Raw genomic sequence first — 20,585 nt, 5'->3', positions numbered from 1 at the left:
CTGGCACCATCACTGCTGCATCTGATTTTTATATCATTCAGTGAATCTGCGCTTAGGTTAGGCTTGTTGTCATGTTTGTGTGGAAAGTACTGTACCCTCTGAGCCATGTTCCCAGCCCATGTAATTATATTTTTAAACAAATAACTATGGTTATAAGAGCTGATATTTTCATTGTAAAAAATGTAGGTTGAAACTCTTCAGGCCATTAGCAATAACTAGGCTATCTGCTGCTGACATGGCTGCTGAGAACTAGAGGCCACTCCGATCATTGTCCAGTTCCTTATGCTCACATGTTCTGAGGGTGATGGATGAGGGCTGTGCTGCTTGTTACTTATGTCCTAAGTTACTGCAGCTCCAAGGCTGGGCAGTGAATTATTTTTTTAGAGTGTTCTTTGGGCTGCACTTGGTCTTGTATATAGTGTGTGTGCTCATACTAAAGTAACTTTCACAAACTGTACTTCATGTACTGCATGATAATCTTTCTTTTTTTTTTTTTAAAGATTTATTTATTTATTATATATGAGTACACTGTAGCTGTCTGCAGACACACCAGAGGAGGGCATCAGATCTCATTACAGATGGTTGTGAGCCACCATGTGGTTGCTGGGATTTGAACTCAGGACCTCTGGAAGAGCAGTCAGTGCTCTTAACCACTGAGCCATCTCTCCAGCCCATGATAATCTTTCTTTTTTTTTTTTTTTTTTTTTGGTTCTTTTTTTCGGAGCTGGGGACCGAACCCAGGGCCTTGCGCTTCCTAGGTAAGCGCTCTACCACTGAGCTAAATCCCCAGCCCCCATGATAATCTTTCTTATAGCACCTTTCTTGCCAGAAGCAGACGGATCTGAGTTTGAAGCCACTCACAGAGTGACTTCTAAAACATCTAGGGCTACACAGATAAGTCCTGTCTCAGGAAAAAAAGAAAAAGAAATCTATTGGTCATTGTTCTATTTTGAGCTTTAAAAGATGATACTTAAAATAACAACAAGGTCCAGAAACTTAGCAAGTGGACAACCTTTGTAATTGCCACTCTAAGCATGTTGTCATTTGTTCTTTGTGGAGGTTTTCAGTCATAGCAGTAATGCTGGTTCTGTTCTTTGAGTGGCTGAACCTATTGCTATTTGAGAGAAAAAAGTATGGATATAAACAGGAATCAATAAAATAGTTGTCTTTAATTTCTTTTTAGGTCAACATCAGTTTGAGATATTAAAAGTGGATACAAAACTATTTACGCCATGCAGACAATTAAGTGTGTTGTTGTTGGTGATGGTGCTGTTGGTAAAACATGTCTCCTGATATCCTACACAACAAACAAATTCCCGTCGGAGTATGTACCAACTGTAAGTATAAAGCTTTCTGGTAGTAAAAGAGATTGTAATGTGGTGTCCATTGAAAAAAACTTTGCCTGCGTGTACTGAAATAGTTTTTGACTGTCTTTGCCCTTTAAAAAAAATTAAATTTCACTACCTTTATTACTTTGCAGGGTGTGTGTTAACATGTGTATACCTTTGTCCTGCTTTGGTGCATGTGTGGAGGGCAGAGGACAACTTGAAGGGGTTTCCTTCCATTGTGTGGGCTCTTAGGTTGAACTTAGGTTGTCATGTTTGACAGTAAATGCCTTTCACCATCTCAGTCATCACACTAGCCCATTGTTTGATTTTTTTTTTTTAAAGGTTTTTGACTTCTCATGCATAATTACCCACACTTTGAAATAAACAGCTGAGATGGAGAGATGGCTCTACAGTTAAAAGCACTGGCTGCTCTTGCAGAGGACTCATATTCAATTCCCAGCAACCACATGATAGTTCATAGCTACCTGTAATTCAGTGCCCTCTTCTGACCTCTGATGGCACCGGGCATTTATGTGATCCACAAACATACACACAGGCAAAATACCTAGACACATAAAATAAAAATTAAGTAAAATAAAGGATGAAAAATGAACCTTAAGTAAGAAGGGGTAACACAGGGTCTGTAAGAAGTGCTGGAAGGTTATAAAGCATGGACTGACAGTTCGCAGAAGTGCACCTTACATTTGGGATAAGATGACTTTTTGTGTCTGTGCCATTGATTAATAAAGCCTAAAGATCTCCTGGGGACAAATATAAGGATCTTACAACCTCAGAGAAAGTAGTAATGTCTCCACTTACCTTGTGGAGTTGTTCTCTTAACAGTGATGAGGGTTCTCTTCACACTGAATTTTAGGGGTAGAGAGCAGACTTTTTTCTAAGAGCATTCAGATGTGCCTGAAGTCTTGGGAGTCTCACTATGATTGCTTTAACTCCTTAGAAGGGAAGAGGAGAGAAAGGAATAATTAAATATCTAGGGGAGACTTGGGAAAGCATGTTTGGTGCTCCAGTATTTATTCGGAGTTGCTTATATAATTGTGTTAAATGTACTTGTCCTTTCAGTGCTGGAGGCGAGTAGTTTTAGGAACTATAAGGGTCCAAAGTATGCCTAATGTGGGACTAGTATCTTTTGGAATTGATCAGAAAGAGTCTGGAATCTGAGGTTAATCTTCAGAGACACAGAGCTCAGGGTAACATAGTATTAGCTTCTATGATAGCCCAGCTAGTGGTGGAATTAAGCTAAGGCTACAAAAAAGAAGATGAAGTTTCTTTAAGGGGTGAGAACTTAAAGATATAATTTGGTATCGAAACTACAGTTTTGAGTAGGCCCATTAATCAGAAGATGTTTGGAAGTAACAAAGGGCTTTAGGAGATGTGATATGGATCATGTCTTAAGGTGAGATAGCCATTGGGGATTTTGTATAAACTTGATTTCCAAATCTTTCATGACTTTATTTGATGTGAGCTTCTGGGTGTTTTATATGTATATGTATTATTGGGGAAGAATAGCAGTAGGGTAATTTTTTAAATGGGCCTGCTTATGTAAATAGTAAATAGTCCAAAGTAAATTATATGGTGTTTCTGTTGGTATGGAAGTAGATTAGGTATACAGTGCATCTTTATGCCCACCTGGGGACTGAGTTACCAGTTATAGAACAGACCTGAAGAAAATGATGCCTTTCATGGGAGAGAAAATTTAGGGCCAACCTGCAGATGAGGCTTGGAAATCAAGTTTTTCTGATGCTTTTTTTTGTTTTTGATTTTGTTTTGCTTTTTTTTGTTTTTGTTTTTGTTTTGTTTTGGAAGACGGGGTCTCACTGTATAGACCTGGCTGTCCCAGACTCTGCCCAGTGCCCTTTGATTCTGATTTTGTTGTGTTCTTTTTTCTGAGGCAAGGTTTTACTATGTTGTTCTTGTTGGTTTCTGAGACTCGAGTGATCCTAATGCCTTAACCACCTTAGTGGGTAGGATAGATGCTACCCAACATACCTAGCACATTCCTATAGTTTTCTTTAATTAATTACTTTATTAATTTTTATTTGTGTTGTATATCATGTCCACAGGAGTTCGAGTGTTCAGAGGCCAGAGATGTTAGATTTCCCTGGAGCTGGAGTTATAGGTAGTTGTGAGCCTTCTTACGTAGGTGCTGAGAACTGAATTTGAGTCCTGAAAGACCAGTTCAGTGTTCTTAACTACTGTGTCATCTCTCCAGCTGAGTTTCATTCAGTTCTGAGTTAAAAGGAACTGTCTGTGAATAAGTAGTTTCTTAGAAATCAGATTAGACATTGTTAAAACCTAGCACTGCCTTAAATTTTTTAGATTTGAAGGGGATTTTTTAAAAAAAAATATTATTTTTTTCTTTTTTTCGGAGCTGGGGAAAAATTTATTTTTGAGACAGGCTTATATAGCCCAGAGTGGCCTCCAAGTCACTAAGTAGGTCAGAGTGACCTTGGTCTATTTTTCTTCTACTTCCTAAGTTCTGGGATTAAGGAGTATTTTACTGTGCTTAGTTTAATTTTTCCTTGTTCTTTTTTTTTTTTTTAAAGCAGATTTATTTTCTTTAGCAAAATGTTTTATTCAAAAGCTTCTTTTTTTTTTTTAAGATTTATTTATTTATTCATTTATTATAGATAAGTACACTGTAGCTGTCTTCAGATACACCAGAAGAGGGCATCAGATCTCTTTACAGATGGTTGTGAGCCACCATGTGGTTGCTGGGAATTGAACTCAGGACCTCTGGAAGAGCAGTCGGTGCTCTTAACCACTGAGCCATCTCTCCAGCCCAAGGTTCAAAAGCTTCTTAATACCACTAGTTGTCAGAAAGAATGAATATCAACTTTCCTTTACTGCCCAACCCCATTGAAGAGGCCTGGAATGGTCCTCTGTAGTCAAAGGCCTGGTTTCTGTGATGCACTTATGATTTTGTGTTTCTTCATGTACCAGGCTGGGATCAAACAGGCATCCCAGGACAAAGTCTTTGAGTTTTCTTCCCCAAGAACCATTCAGCTCATGTAAGGACATGGTTGGGTTGAGATTGGTTACATAAAAAGAAATGAACTAAGGGAAAATGAATATCCTTCTTGGGAAGGAAATAAATGGCTAAGAGTTGTACTATCTCACCCACTAACAATGTTGCATTTCTTTGTTTTGTTTTTAGGTTTTTGACAACTATGCAGTCACAGTTATGATTGGTGGAGAGCCATACACTCTTGGACTTTTTGATACTGCAGGTGAAAACTTATGTCTCATAGTGTTTTGATCTGTAACTGTAATAGTTGCTGCTACTGGGTGTCTTTTGGACACTATGAAATTAGTATATCAGTAAATCATTTATCTTTTGTTAATAGGTAAGCAGCGTTACATATAATGATGGTTGTTGGAATGATGGCACACATTTTTAATTCCTCAGGAGGCACAGGCAGGTGGACTTCTGTGAGTTTGAGGCCAGTCTGGTCTACAGAGAGAGTTCCTACAGTCAGGGCTGTAGAGAGCATCCTGTCTCAAAAAAACCTGCCTGCCTGCCTGTCTTATGTGCCTGCCTCTCCTTCCCTCTCCTCTCTCCCTTCTCTTGACACTGGATGGCTAACAGGAGTTTGGAGTATCCTGTGTGGATGAAAGAAGATACAGCACAGTCAAGAGTCCTTAGGTAAACTCTGGTGGGTTTGGAGGCTGGAAAGAGACTAAGGAGATGCGCTCAGAAGACGTGTCTGCTGACTGTTCCCTTCCTCCTGGTTCAGAGCTCACAGTAGGGAACTAGGGATGGGATTTAGTTTGTATGATGAGGCCCCTGATTTAATCCCCAGCATTACTTCTTAAATTTCTTCTGTCTGTAATCACAGCAGTCCTGGGCAGAAGCAGGAAGATCAGAAACTCAAGACCTTATAGCAAATTTAAGCCAGGCTGGGCTATATAAGACCATGAAACGAAATAATCTTAGTTGCGTTAATATGACCAAGGCCGTAAACTTGATGTTTATTTATTAGGATGGTTCTTTCATTAGAAAATTTACGGAGTATATTTTGTCTGTGTAATGTAGATGTTGAGAATGCCTTACTATACATAAAGCACATTTAGCTGAGAGCACTGCCTTTTCTATCAGCTATTTAAATTATTTTCAATTTGTTTTTAACACTGGGTAAACATCTTCATTTTTCTCTGTAGTCTCTTAAACAAAAGAAAACAAAAAAACCCACCAGGGTCTCACTGTGGCCTTGCTATCTTGGAACTCTTTATGTGGATCAGGCTGGCCTTGAACTCACAGATCTACTTGCTTCTACTTCTCAAGTAGTGGCATTAAAGGCATGTGCCACTATTCCTGGCCAATTGCATATACCCATTTAAAAATCATTCTTCAAAAGTTTTTTTTTAAATTTTTATTTATTTTTTAAAGATTTTATTTATTTTTTATGTATGTGGATACACTGTCACTGTCTTCAGACACATCAGGAAGAGGGCATCAGATTCTATTACAGATGGTTGTGAGCCACCATGTGGTTGCTGGGAATTGAACTCAGGACCCCTGGAAGAGCAGTCAGTGCTCTTAACCACTGAACCATCTCTCCAGCCCATCTCCGCTTTTTTTTTTTTTTTTTTAAATAAATTGGCTTTGTTTGTGATTTGGTTAACTCTTTGCTTTCTAGTTATTCTCTCATCCAGATCATAGTTCTTTTTTCCCTTTAAGACATCCTACCGACCTGTGTGGTGTGTGTGTGTGTGTGTGTGTGTGTGTGTGTGTGTGTGTGTGTGTGTGTGTATGTATGTATGTATTTGTTTTTATATTTAGTCATTCACCCAGTGTCGTCCTGCATATGAGCATAGGCTGTCTTTCCATTTCTTGGGGCTTGTTATGTTCAGCAGTTTTTCGCTGTTTTTATTTTGTGACTCTTATCTTTGGTTAATTTCTAAGTATTTTATTCTTCTTACATACCTTTCATTCTTCCAAGTTCATTTTTTCTAGGCCATTCCAGTTACAGAGTGGCTTTAACATGCACGTGTGGACCAAGCCTTGCGCTTGGCTTGGGCATTATTATGGATGCCTTCAGTACAGTACTTATTAGTGGGCTTGCTGTGATCATTATGTAGCCAGAAGTAGGTATGATATTTTTAAACCACACCTGTGGCAATAGTTTATTGTTGTTATATTATTACTGAGTTATAGAACTAAAAAAAGTAAAAAGAAAATATGTCAGTTTTCCTTTGTAAGTTATTGGTATATATAAATAGAATTAGCACAGAAAGTGTTGTCCAAACAGTATGTTACTAAGCCGTAGCTTTGTCACTAATGGCTCATATGCTAAGAGCTACACACTCGAAGTGTTGTCAGAGCTGTAGTTTTCCTCCCCCCTTCTTCTTTGAAACAAGAACCTTACTATGTAGTTTTGGCTGTCTCAGAGCTGTCTTTGTGGACCAGGCTGACCTCAGACTTGTGGTGATCTCCTGCCTCTCCTTCCTGTGTGCTGGGTTTATGGGCATCGCCCATATCTCCATATTCTTTTTCCTTTTAAATTACATTTATTTATTTATGTGGAAGCACATGCCATAGTATACATATGTGGAGGTCAAGAAGCTAAATTTGGGAGAGTTGGTTTTTTTCCTTTCACCATCTGTTCCCTGGAGACTGAGTTCAGGTTGTTAGGCATGGCAGCCACCATCCTTACCACTGAGTGATCTTGCTAGCTCCACTATGCTCGTCTTTAATTTTTTTTTTTTTTTTTTTTTTTTTTTTGATATATGATCTCATGGTTACACTTAACCTTCCTGCCTGCGTCTCACTAGTGCTGAGATTATAGGCTTGTGCCAACCATGCCTGGTTTTAATGTGGTATGGGGATTGAATCCAGGGCTGTATGCATGCTAGGTTATCACTCTATGTACTAAAGAGCTATAGCTGTAGGCCTTGACTATAATTTTAATGCCACAAGGATACCAGATTTCAGTTGCTGACCTCTTTAACTTTTTCTTTAGGGCAAGAGGATTATGACAGACTACGACCGTTAAGTTATCCACAGACAGATGTTTTTCTAGTATGTTTCTCAGTGGTCTCTCCATCCTCATTTGAAAATGTGAAAGAAAAGGTAAGTCAGGTCCTGCCTCCTTCAAACCTGCACAGAATTTCTGTTACCCTTTTATAGTGTCAGTGGCTTGTAGATTAACAGCATTTTAAAACCTTGTTTTTAGTGGGTGCCTGAGATAACTCACCACTGTCCAAAGACTCCTTTCTTGCTTGTCGGGACCCAAATTGATCTCAGAGATGACCCTTCTACTATTGAGAAACTTGCCAAGAACAAACAGAAGCCTATTACTCCAGAGACTGCTGAAAAGCTGGCGCGGGATCTGAAGGCTGTCAAGTATGTGGAGTGTTCCGCCCTCACACAGGTAAGGGCTCTGCAACCCATGTCTCTGTGTAGTCAGTTGTTTGGAGCATGAGGATACAGAGGCTCTTCTCCTTTTATTATTTTTTCCCTTAAAAATTTGTCTGTGAATGTATACTGTGTGAGTGTAGTGGGGTGGGATGGGGTGGGTAGGGCTTCTGAGCTGGAGAAGTTTAGGGTAAGAAGTGGGTGAGGAGAGCTAGGACACCAGCATGGACTCTGAAATGTGGAACAGAGCCTGGAGGCCAGGATGCACTTGGTTATGCTAATAAGTACCAAAGGTAGCCGTTTGTCTCTTCTGCCAGTAATAAGGAAATGGTTTCCTGAGGAGCGAGGGCTTTTATCCGACTGTCACAATTTGGCCCTGACATTCCAGCCTTTCGTTTGTGATAGGGGCAATGTAGCTACTTCTTAGCTGAAATTAAGGGCTCAGGGACACTGGGATGCCTGGTTAAGGCTGGGAGGTAAGGGAGGTTAGGGTGCTGTGAGCAGTCTGGAATGCTGGGCCAAAGCAAGTGCTCAAGTCAGACAGTTTATATCGGCTCTCAGAAAGTTCAGGGCTTGCTGATTGTAAAGGACCACCTGAGGCTGGCATGTTTGGAGCAGTTTACATTCTTCCCTTGATTGGAAATCGGTGGGAACAGATACAGACTAAGAACAGAATGTAAAGATGAGGAGCTTAGGGGAAAATCTTCATCTAGGGTTTACACCTAAAACTTCCAGGCCTGCGGTCCTGGTAGTTGGGTGGGTATGATGGTGAAGGGAGTCTAAGAACAGGGAAGGAGAGAGTCTACTCTCAAGAGATAGGCAGTAGGGGTTGGGGATTTAGCTCAGTGGTAGAGCACTTGCCTAGCAAGCGCAAGGCCCTGGGTTCGGTCCCCAGCTCCGGAAAAAAAAGAGAAAAGAGATAGGCAGTAATAGGCAGGAACACTGAAACTGTTGATTATCGGGAATACTTAATTTGGAGCCTGTTTGACCTGTGACAGGTGGATCTGAGTGTCAATTTCTTAAAGCTTATGTGAATTTTACAAAGTTCACAAAAAGGTAAAAGTTGTAGATAATTGGCATTACTGCTATTTGTAATCTGCAGTGAAGTCCCCATTGTAGAAAAAGCAGTGTCTGTAAGCCAGAGATATTTTCAGCACAGTGAGAAACACGTTTAAATGTATATTTAGAAGACCAAAAGAAAGTAAAAATTTTGAGCCTGTGCCTATTATTAGAGTAGTCAGTGCTCTATCAGGGCTAGATCAATAGTTTATCAGAGCTCCATTGTTTAATGTTACAACTTTGAAGTTTTGAAGTCTTAATATAACAATAGCATAGTGAGCAGGAAAGAAATCTGAAACGTTTCTCACTTTTCACATGCCTTAAATCACTTCCTCATATCTTTCCAGATTACATCTACACACTTTAAATCACTTTAATAGACTCTCCAACTTAGTTAAGTGTTCATATCCTAGGAACTTTTTTTTTTTAAAGATTTATTTTATTCATGTGAGTACACTGTAGCTGTCTTCAGACACACCAGAAGAGGGCATCGGATCTCTTTACAGATGGTTGTGAGCCACCATGTGGTTGCTGGGAATTGAACTCAGGACCTCTGGAAGAGCAGTCGGGTGCTCTTAACTGCTGAGCCATCTCTCCAGCCCCCTCCTCGGAACTTTTTAATTTGCATCTGTACACTTTTTTTCACTTTTTTTTTTTGGAGCTCAGGACTGAACCCAGGGCCTTGCGCTTGATAAACAAGCACTCTACCGCTGAGCTAAATCCCCAACCCATGTACACTTTAAATTACTTTCTTAGACCCCTACAAATTACATTATCATTCACATCCTCACACCTTTACAGCTTGCACTTACTGGGGTTACAGAAGTTGGGAACCACCTTTAATGTTGCTGGGAATGGAACTCCAGCTCTCTGGAAGAGAGGGAAGCACTGTCAGCCATGGAGCCATCTTTCCAGCCCCCCTTTCTTTCTACTGATTGCTATGTAGCCCAGGCTGACCTTATACTTGTCTTGTAGCCCAGACTAGTGTGGAATTTGTGGCAGTCCTGCCTCAGCCTCTTGAATCCTGGGGTTACAGAATTGCACCACCAAGCCTGGCTTTATAGAGATAAGGTGTTCAGCAGTAGTGCTCAAGAAGAACATGCCTGGCTTCCGTATGTTGTTCTGTGAGAGGACTGTGTTTATGGAGAGCCTGGTTAGTCTTTTAAAGGCCTGCATTGCTTACCTTCCAAGTTGTACTTTTGTTGAATGATTTGGAGTTAGGAAATATAATGTAGTGAGGGGGTACCATGGTTCCCATGGCAAGGTGTGCCCCTGAGTAATTACAGCATGCAATACATCTGGAATAAAGGGGGTTTATTGGGGGAAAGAGAGAGGAATGAGAACTTGGGAAAAGGAAGAGGCAGTGAGTGAGCCATGAGGGTATAAAGAGGGGGGCGGGAAAGAGAGGCCACTGAGAACACACATGCGGTGGAGTGGCGTGGTGGCTGTAGCAGGTGATGGCCTCAGAAGATGATGTAAGCTGTTGGTAGGTCTCTGGGAGGAGCCTAATAGAATTGCCTGTAAGCTAACATTCCTCCCTTTTGTTTGATTAAAAATGAAGAACTAGGGAGGGGTGATGGTAGAGCAGGAGTTAGGGTATTGTGTTCTTTAGACTTCCTGCTGGTAGGGGTGATGTCATCTTTGGGGAGCCTAAGAAAATTGGGATGCTGGTCATGTTGTTGTAGAGCTCAGCTGTTTGATGGTTGTCTGGGATCTGTGGGACCATTTGCAACTTGGAAAGTGCAGGTCTAGTTGAAATAGTCTGTGAGGCTGGACTGGAGCATCTGTGGGTAACTGCTTTGGAGCTGTCCTGGATGCAGATTTTGAGGAAACACCTGGACTTTGCAGGATCTGGAATTAAACACACACACACACACACACACACACACACACACACACACACACACACTGTAGCTGTCTTCAGACACACCAGAAGAGGGCATCAGATCTCATTACAGATGGTTGTGAGCCACCATGTGGTTGCTGGGATTTGAACCCAGGACCTCTGGAAGAGCAGTTGGTGCTTTTAACCACTGAGCCATTTCTCCAGCCCGAGAAAATTTATTCTTGAGTGTAGATTTGAAACCTGAGTCCTAAAACTAGGGAAAGGGGAAGGAATCCCACCCCTTGGAACAGGCAATAGGTAGGAAACTTAGGCTGTTGATTGACAGGGGTACTTATCTAGAGTCCATTTGACCCATGAGAGGTAGACCAAAGTGCATTCTTTGAAGCTTACAATAATCTTTTTAAGTTTACCAAAAGATAAATTTTAGACATGTTAGCAGTACCTCTGTTTATAATCTGTACTGAAATCCACATTGTAGAAAAGCAGTGGACACAAATCTGTGTCATAGTAGAGGCTTGGGAACTGATTTTGTGTTAAAAGTATGAACGAATACTCTTTAAGGTGAGCTTAGAGAAGACAGAAACCTTCTATGGAACAGAAAGGACAAAAGCTCACTTGATCTGGGTTTTCAGTATGACTATAGACCGTGAACGAGGGGCCTTTTCTCTCTATCTAGAAGACTGGGTGTAAATAGATTTAGCACAGTGAGAAATACTTTTAAGTCTGTACTTAAAATTTAAGTATATTTAAGGAAATTTAAAATCTTGGACTTGTGACTGTGTTGGTAGATCATATTGTGGAAGAGTTCTTAGATTTACACAATTCCAGTGTTAGGACTCTGAACTGATTAATAGAACAGTAGCACAGTGAGGGGAAGAAATCTGAAGCATTTTTCATTCTTTAATCACTTTCTTTTTTTTTTTTTTTTTTTTTTAAGATTTTATTTTATTGTATGAATACACTGTAGCTGCCTTCAGACACACCAGAAGAGGGCATCAGATCTCATTACAGATGGTTGTGAGCCACCATGTGGTTGCTGGGATTTGAACTCAGGACCTCAGGAAGAGCAGTTGGTGCTCTTAACCACTGAGCCATCTCTCCAGCCCCCTTTAATCACTTTCTTATCACCGTTTAAGCTTTCACTTGTACTTACCAACCTTAAAACACCTTAGTGCCTAAAACACATTTTCAGATGCTCAAACTTAAGCTTTCATATCTTCAGACCTGACATAAACCTTAAATCTTTTTCTTATCCAATTACTTACCAAGAGACACAGGTGGTTGGTTCCTGGGAGCAATCACTTTGCTAAGTCAGTTCCTTTAGATAAAAGAATAGTAAAGCTTTACATCTGGAACCTGTTTATCTTTGACATGAAGCTTGTGAGCAAGGCAAACGTGTTCGTCTTTTTTTTTTTTTTTTTTTTTTTTTTTTTTTGGGTTCTTTTTTTTCGGAGCTGGGGACCGAACCCAGGGCCTTGCGCTTCCTAGGCAAGCGCTCTACCACTGAGCTAAATCCCCAACCCGTGTTCGTCTTTTTAATAAGAGACCTAGTAGTTTTAACTAACTAATGAATTAAGTAATGAACTAACACAGTGGTGGATTACCTCAAGATGTAAAGAGCTAGTTGCCTGTTGTTCTCTAGCTGTCGAGCAACAGTTAGTTTAGCTGTCAATGTGATCAGAGACCTGAGAAGGAAACCTTGTAATCTGAAAATAGCATATCTATCAATTAAAGTGACAGACTAGTCTATAGTCCACTATCTATAGACAGTTGTCCCAGATTCCTATGGTCACTGTGGCACTGTGGTCAGAGGCAGTCAGGTTTTGGCTATTAGGCCAGAAGATGAGAGGCTTATTTGGTGGAGGAGGAACATGGGAGAGACTGACTTTGCCTTGTCTTCAGCAGCACATAGCAATCAGTTTTTCAGTGTCCTGTTTGTCCACAGTTCAGGCAGGGCCCTAGTGGTTGAGGCATTGGGGCAGTCTTTCCCAATGTTAGTGTACTACAGTCGAGGTGGAGTCCCTTGTCATTGTGTCCGTATCTTCTTAAAGAATTTTCAGGGGGTTGGGGATTTAGCTCAGTGGTAGAGCACTTGCCTAACAAGTGCAAGGCCCTGGGTTCGGTCCCCAGCTCCCAAAAAAAAAAAAAAAAAAAAAAAAAGAATTTTCAGGGGGAGGGGGAAGTATGTGTCACTGTTAGGATTTGGGAGTCACTGTCACAATAAGTTTTAAGTATATTAAATGCCATATTCAGCAGATCTCTGGCAGGCTTGAGGGCTAGTACCTATCAAGCATGTTTGAGTTAAACAATCTTTGTCTGTTTTTAGTTATCTGCTCTAAACTGTACCTGGCAAACCTAAAACAGGGCTAAGTAAAGCTTAATCTTGTAATTAACTAAATCAATTCATAGTGAGACTTCAAATTTATTTTTGAACACATTAAAGGATTTGATAATTTATACTGTTACTGTCAACTTGCATTTCTTAATTATCCTTAACAGTTTACAATAATTTAGTAGCTTTCTTAAGACTATGACTTTGTGTTTTATCCCTATTAGATTTAGATTTAAAAATCACCCGTTCTGAATTGAAGCTCTTCTAGTATCAAAATAAAATTTGTAAATCTAAAACATAGTTTATAAAGAGGTTGATAACTTTTCTCACCTTTATGAGGTGAATCTTTATAGAACATAAAAGCATCATTGGCCACCATTTCCCTTGGTCAGCTCATGTTGTGTGTTGCTTGCAGCTTTTAGTCAGATGGTGGTGAAGCCATGACTTGTACCTTTATCCCATAGCAAAGAGGGCAAGCAGCACGTGTGGTTTATAGCCCAGAATGGAGTCGTGTCACATGGTTTAAGATTATCTAAGTACAAACTTAATTACTAAACCTGGTTACAAGTTTTAACCAGATTGATATTTATAAGGTAATAATCCTGTTTTTGACCCTGGGCTTTAAAAACATGCCTGGCTCTGAAAAAGAGTGAGTGGTAACCCATTTTTAGAAGCCAGCAATGAAGTAGAACAGTATAAACCAGTAGAACAGTATGAAACAATTAATTATTATTCATATTTAAATAATATCTGAGCCCCTGTTATGTTAGATCCAGTGGCCAGAAAACCAAGACACGAGTTGAGCCTAGGCGGCAGGCAGCAGGAAAAGAAATTGCATTTATTCATGTATATAAGACCAGTCTGAAACAAGCATGCAGTGGCTATGAACGTCTTAAGATAGCTTTTGTTAATCAGAATAGACCTTTATAACCTTGACCTTTCATCAGCATCTAAAGAATATTTTAGATCAGGTTGAATCACATATATAGTATGTTATAGCCTATCATAATAAAATCACATTTATAGTATGTTAATAAATCACATATAGGATGGTAATATAATCTATCATAATAAAACCTAAACCAATTTAATGTATTTGAGACTTGTTACTAAAAGGAGTCACAATAATAAACAGAGACTCAATTAGGACTAAGAAGTTTTATAATTGTTGCTTTATACCATGTGGTCATTTTTAAGATGATGAAATCACACGGCTAGTTGGAAGCCTTTTATATGCAGCCCACACCTGGTGCTAATGGTAGGTCCCTGGGTGGAGCCCAGCGGAAGTGTCTGTAAGTTAACAGTCAGGATGACATTAGTAAACTGTCAGGTGAGGTTCAGATAAGTGTAGACTTAAAAGTGGGCTTGCTCTATTGCTCTTTCTCTCTCTCTTGCTCTCACTCGTGTTCTTGCTCTTTCGATTAGTTTCTTGATAACTTACATTTTTCTTCCTTATTAGTTTTGACAAATGACATCACACAATTCCTAGGGTAATTCAGTTGGGACAGAATTAAGTGTATTTTGAGGCTTTTGAGTTAAAGGATGCTGCTCTGTGGATTACTTTTGCCATAGTCCACAAAAGCATGTCTTACGTGTTACTTCCAGTCTCTGGTTTTTTTTTTGTTTTTTTGGTTTTTTTTGGTTCTTTTTTTTTTCGGAGCTGGGGACCGAACCCAGGGCCTTGCGCTTCCTAGGTAAGCGCTCTACCACTGAGCTAAATCCCCAACCCCGTCTCTGGTGTTTTTAAGGGTATTATTTCCCTTACAGAGTTTTCCTCTGGCCATTTTTGAGTGAGGTGTCTAGAAGTCCTCTGGGAGCTGAGTTGAGGGAACAGTGAGTGAGAGCGAGCATGTGTGCAGCTCAGTCTCCTGTAGCTTTATAACACTGTGTCTTAGTTTCTTTCCTCTTGTTCTAGCAAAATACCTGACAGAAGCAACTTAAAGGTTTACTCTGCCTCACAGTTAAAGTGTGCGTCATGTGCAGACTGTCAAGGCGCCAGGAGCTCAAGCCACTGGTCACATTGCATCCAGACAAGAGACAGAACAGGGAGTGCACGCTAGTGCTCAGCGTGCTCCATCCCTATCCAGGCCCAGGTCCTCTGCCCAAGAGTTGGCATTGGCACAACTGATCTACATGCCTAGTTAAAATGGAGGTTACTAATATATAAGATACAATTTTTAATACTGTTGGGTTCTTGATCAGATATATGTCAGTAATATATGTACAGTTAAACATAGTTAGATGTTTATGTGTGAAGGACTAGATGCATAATTTAAGCTCCCAGCATTTTGCTTGGTTGTGTATTTAAACGTAAGGCCTTTGTGTTTAACCAGATTCTGCAGAATAATTTTAAGGGCCAATTTCTTAGTTCCACATCCCCCTAGCCCAGTTTAGCAGTTGATCTCATTGTAGAAGCAGTCATTTAAAACTTCACAAGAACTTAACCACTTACAGCACAGACTGAGACAATAACCAAATAGTGCTCTAGTATTATCCCGAGAAGTAAAGGCGGTGTGTAGTAGGATGGTAGGAGAAAGTACATGGAACCCGGCGGCATGTCTCTGAAGCATGCTCTCTGTTCTTTAGGTGTGGGTGCTTTGGAGAAGTAGAGGTAAATAGACCATACGGACTCAGTTTCAGGTCGCTAAGATGTCCATTGTATTACTGGGTCATTTAGAACTGGATGTGTGAGGAGTTACATAGGTGAAACACTTTCCTTTCCAGATTCTGAAGTTCTGAGAAGTCCAAGAAGTAAAAGATCGAAAAGTGGGGTTTGTGGTTTTATGTAGAAGTTCAAACTTCAGGTTCAGTTTGTGGACTCCTCTACAGCTAAAATTTTATGTAACAAGATAGTAATGAGGCTTAAGATTAGCTTTGTTTCATAAGATACTTGTTGATCTTCTCCCAAAGTAAATACATAAGAAAAGATTGTCTTCTTGTTTAATTATTAAAAAGGGGTTTTTGTTTTTGTTTTCTTTTTGAGACAGGTTTCATTCTGTAGCTCAGGTTGGCTTCAAGTTCAGGATTCTCCTGTCTGCCTTCTCCTGGCTAGGTGTTCTTCTTCAATCGAGTATACCCTACTTTCCAACAGTCCTTTTTCCCTTTTACAAAGTATTTCCCTCCCACCCTCTGGTTTCTTCTTCTATTTGCCTGTCAGTATTCATACAGATGCATGGATAGACTTCAGAAGTACTTTAGCATTAGTCTAGTGTTTCTACTGGAAAAAGGATGTAAAAGAAGAAAATGTGTAAACCTTATTTTCTGATTGCTGTCTCATTTATTTTATACCAAATGGATTGTGTGGATATGGTTCCTCTGGGGTGTAGGGTATGTAGAGGGCAGTGATGGGGTAGTGGGTAGTCCAGTGGCTGACACCACTGTGGGCTATGTTCTGGGATTTGGGGGAGATTTTTACTTAAGATCAAACTGACCTAAAGAACATGTGGAACTGCTCTGAGTGGTAAACCTGTGGGCTTGTGGGTAAGCCTGGGCTCAGAGTTCCGTGCGGTATCCTTGGAGTGTCTGGCAGAGCTGTAAGTGTATTTCAAGATGTGAGGATGTTCTGTTTTCATTCCATGCTACATGCGCTGGACCCATGCAGACATCTGAAAGCATTGGACTGCTTGCTGACTCCTTCTGAGACCCCATTCTCTGTTTCCTTATAACTTGGGTGGTGGTTCTTGCTCTGGTAACATTGCTCAGTATCTGAAGTGCATGCTGTTTTCTGGGGTCCATTCCTTATGGTTGCTGCTACTGTTGCACAGGGAATACTCCTACTTTGCTGGGAAACTGACTTTTAAATCCTGATTAATCCCATCCAGATAGGTCACTGAACATGTAGCATGCCTGTTAGTTGCTGTTTGTGCCCTTTAGTTATTCAGGGGCTGAATTCACAAAAGTCTGAAATTCTAATAGATTTATTTCCAAAATATGTATGTCTTTATCATCAATAGTAATGTCAGGGGAATCTCACTTTTCTAAATTATCTATCTTGTGTTTACATAGTTGATTTTAAACCAAAATGTAATATTAGATTTCAGTATGTGATTCTTTTAGAAGTTAACATACTGTATTTTTCATTATTTTTTCTTGCTTAATTAACTTTTTCGAGTTGAAATTTCTATCCAGTTATCTGCCCTCTCAATACTCCCTCATTTAAGAATGAACGTTCTAGTCTCTCTTTTTCTTAACACATTGCTTCTGTGAATTCAGCTCTTTTAATCCAGACTGCTATTTTATCTGCTAGTCTCTCTAATCCTCTAACCTGGCTGCTATTCTCTCTCCTCCCCTCTGTCTTGTAGAGAGGTCTGAAGAATGTGTTTGATGAGGCTATCCTAGCTGCCCTCGAGCCTCCGGAAACTCAACCCAAAAGGAAGTGCTGTATATTCTAAACCGTTTTCTCCTTCCCCCCTTTGCTGCTGCTTCCTGTCCCACTACTGTAGAAAGATCATTTAAAACAAAGGAATAAAACCATCCTGTTTGAAAGCCTCTGCGTCTTCTTACTCAACACCTTAGAGCAAACTCTGTATTCATTTTTGATCATGAATGCAATTAGAATATTTTTGTGATCAGTAGTCACATTAGACTTGTTTAACTTTCTGCTGCTTGAGTTGCCTGATGCTCAGAGCTTTTGGTTTGAATTATATTATTGCAAAAGGGAATGTGGTCTGGCATTAAGAATGATGTCTTCTTGGAGAAAATAAGAGTTTTAACACTTCTAGATGTTAGTTCTAGATGGAGAAAGTATCGCTAAACATCATTTTACTCTTACTGATTGTTAATTGTAATTGCATGACAAACTATGAAAAGGGTTGACTTGATAGTAGAGTGTGACGGGGAAGGGAGGAGTCTCCTATGGTTTTCCTGTGTGCAGTGAAACTTTTGTGTTGCTCTTGCTTTGGCTGTTGTGCTGTAGGTGGAGTGTTTGTCATTCTGGGATGGGGAAGGTGTCCATGTATCTGCTTACTGCTTTATGAGTTCATTGTTACACATTATCTCCTAATCCTAGCATCCATTTAACAATCGACTTAAGGTTTGCTGATGTTGAAATGTAAAGCTACTGCCTTTATATTCTCCTGCTTTCGATTCTATTGTTGTGAGGGAAACATACAGTTGTGGTTATCTTTACATTTTGAAATTAAAATTATACAATTGTTTGTATAAATGCCTGGTGAAGCTTTATTCCTGTTGCAGTAACTGGCTCTAACTTCACTCTTGTATCGGGTGCCTACTCTGCTTCCTTGAATCCCCTTGGCTTTTTCTAAGTAGTGGGTAAAGGGACAAGGTGATGATATTTACAGCTGCCATGCCCTTGCTGCCCACCCCTGCCTTCCATACAGCATGGGTGCTGCCCGGTGTATTCTCTGTCTCACATGCTGCTGCTCCACTTGAATGCAGAACTGCTTCCCTTGTTCCTTACGTAAACTGTCTTTGCAATACATTACACAACTCATCGAATGAGCAAATGACATATGTGCTTGTTTGCTTCTTGTGACATATATTGGTTTGCAAAAAGTATCTCAGAGGACCACTTAACGAATATCTGCTCATCTGTGCCAGCATTGCTGAATCTCTCCTGTGCCCTGGCAAGACAACTGAGTGAAGCAAGTTTATTAGGATGGTTTCAGGGTCATTAATGTTTCTTTGTTTGCTCACTGTCTTTGGGGTTTGACTGTTTTAAACATGAACTCCAGTTCTGTTGAGATACTGAAAGTCAGATTGCCCATTTCTTCTTTCTACCCCTTTTCAGAAAGGCCTAAAGAATGTGTTTGATGAAGCAATATTGGCTGCCTTGGAGCCTCCAGAACCGAAGAAGAGCCGCAGGTGTGTGCTGCTATGAACGCATCTCCAGAGCCCTTTCTGCACAGCTGGTGTTGTCATCATACTAAAAGCAATGTTTAAATCAAACTAAAGATTAAAAATTAAAATTCGTTTCTGCAATAATGACAGACGACCTGCACCTACCCACATGCACTCATGTGAGACAAGGCCCATTAGTATGGCCCCCTTGCCCTTCCGGTAATAGTTAATTTTGAATAATTATGTATTGTCTAAAAAGCGATGAGTGCTAGTTTTGTTTCCTTGTTTAAAAAAAAAAAAAAAACAACGCAAATCCCCACAAACGTTTTGTTTTGTTTAAAAGCAAGGCATGCTTGTGCTGACTGTAACCGACTAATTCAGATCGTCAGAGCTGCTCCCTGGTCCATGTGGAGAGTATTCTGGGGCATCTTAGTGTCTTCTGTTGTTTTGTTTTGTTTTTCTTCCACCCTTCTCTCCTTTTAGGGTGTGTATGGGGTTGTTTCTTAGACTTGTATTTTAAAATTTGTAAACCTGAGGACAGCCTGTGGGGAGGAGGACAGATGATTTCCACATTCCACTCCCTAGGTCTAGTTTAGCAACTGTGTCCCCACCTGGTGCTCTTAGGGAGGAGTGTGGGAATGCCTCGTTTAATAACGTACTCCTTCTTGAAAGCTGCCTTTTCTCTCCACCCTTAAGTGGACCCAGTCTTTGCTGAAACTCATGCAGGTGGGTGGGAGCTGTCTTGCCCCTCTCTAGGATGCACTCTACCTGTGACTGTGACTTTCAAGGGTATTTGTTTGCCATTTGCTGATTTGGGGGGGGGGGGATAACTTCTAACTTCTTTCATTGCTAAATGAAAAAAAGTATTGCACCTTTTGAAATACACCAAATGGATTGAGTTCCTAATTAAAAGAGTTCTTTTGCCCCTGTCAGTCATTTTCTTATATGCTTAGCATAGATTTACAACTCACTGTGTAGTGTTCCTAGATTCAGCTGAAGACGAGATACACAGGGTTCCTTAAGGGCTGGTGTTGGGAAACACAGCCGCACTGGTGATTGCCATCTCCTTCAGGTGATGAGGTTACAGGCCTGCTTCATTAAGAAGCTATGAGCATGTGGGGTGGGGAGCATACTTTTAACCAACATGGGGACCAGTCAGGGCTGTACCCCTTTTTTTCTTCCATGCCTATGAGGAATCCTTGAACAACTGGCTGAAGCTCTCTCAAAAATGGCGAGAGATTCATGACTCTTTATAAGTGTTAATAGAGACTTTATCAGATTATTTTGTTTGCAAGTTCCAGTTTTTAAAAATGTTTAGGTAATCTCCTTCCCCAGTCCTGATCTTGTAGATTCGTTAGTGCCGAACCAATGCTTTCTTGTGTCTCAACTCTTTGTATATGAATTCTTTTCAGATGTATTAAACAAACAAAACCCTTCACAAGTGAGCCTGAAGGTTGTTATTTTCCTCCGTCTCTTACTTTTCAGGTATTTAAAAGTGAGGATGTGACTCTTACATGACATCAACATCTAACAAATTTTGGTATAAAATTTTCAAGCTTTATTTTTGTCTTCTGACACTCCATATGCCTTCTCTCCTAAAATTGACAGCCAGCTCTGAAACTCCTCCCCTTGTATGCTGAGTAGGTCAGAGTAGTAAGTGCAGAAATGTGTGTGAAGACCTCACCTCCTGGAAGGCGGCACAAGCACACTCGTGCAGAGCAGTGGGGCAGTAGACCACTTGCCTCAGCCTGCCTGCATTAAAGTGTAGCTTGTATGGGAACATCTTAAAAAGAGTTTCTGGGCATCTAAACGCAGGCAAGTTTGAGAACCACTGTTCCTAGGTTG

At 40.3% G+C, this 20,585-nt stretch overlaps 1 protein-coding gene across 8 annotated transcripts in view; it reads left to right on the top strand.

Annotated features, from left to right (window-relative positions):
• The window catches only part of Cdc42 (cell division cycle 42), a 38,152-nt gene extending 17,971 nt beyond the window's left edge, over window positions 1-20,181 (top strand). For 4 of the 8 annotated variants that reach the window (XM_008764287.4, XM_063288355.1, XM_063288352.1 and 1 more), the window contains 5 exons: window positions 1,184-1,337; window positions 4,504-4,576; window positions 7,310-7,419; window positions 7,523-7,720; window positions 17,243-20,181. In XM_008764287.4, the coding sequence (XP_008762509.1) occupies window positions 1,233-1,337; window positions 4,504-4,576; window positions 7,310-7,419; window positions 7,523-7,720; window positions 17,243-17,332 (576 nt within the window). In that variant the 5' untranslated portion in view covers window positions 1,184-1,232 and the 3' untranslated portion in view covers window positions 17,333-20,181. The remainder of the gene's footprint in view (window positions 1-1,183; window positions 1,338-4,503; window positions 4,577-7,309; window positions 7,420-7,522; window positions 7,721-17,242) is intronic. The other 4 variants (XM_063288354.1, XM_008764286.4, XM_039110709.2 and 1 more) reach the window with 2 other exon arrangements.
• The last annotated feature ends 404 nt before the right edge of the window (window positions 20,182-20,585 follow it).

The sequence above is a fragment of the Rattus norvegicus genome, chromosome 5 (genome assembly GCF_036323735.1).
Source record: "Rattus norvegicus strain BN/NHsdMcwi chromosome 5, GRCr8, whole genome shotgun sequence".
Lineage (NCBI taxonomy): Eukaryota > Metazoa > Chordata > Mammalia > Rodentia > Muridae > Rattus > Rattus norvegicus.
This window is presented reverse-complemented; position numbering and strand designations above follow the sequence as displayed.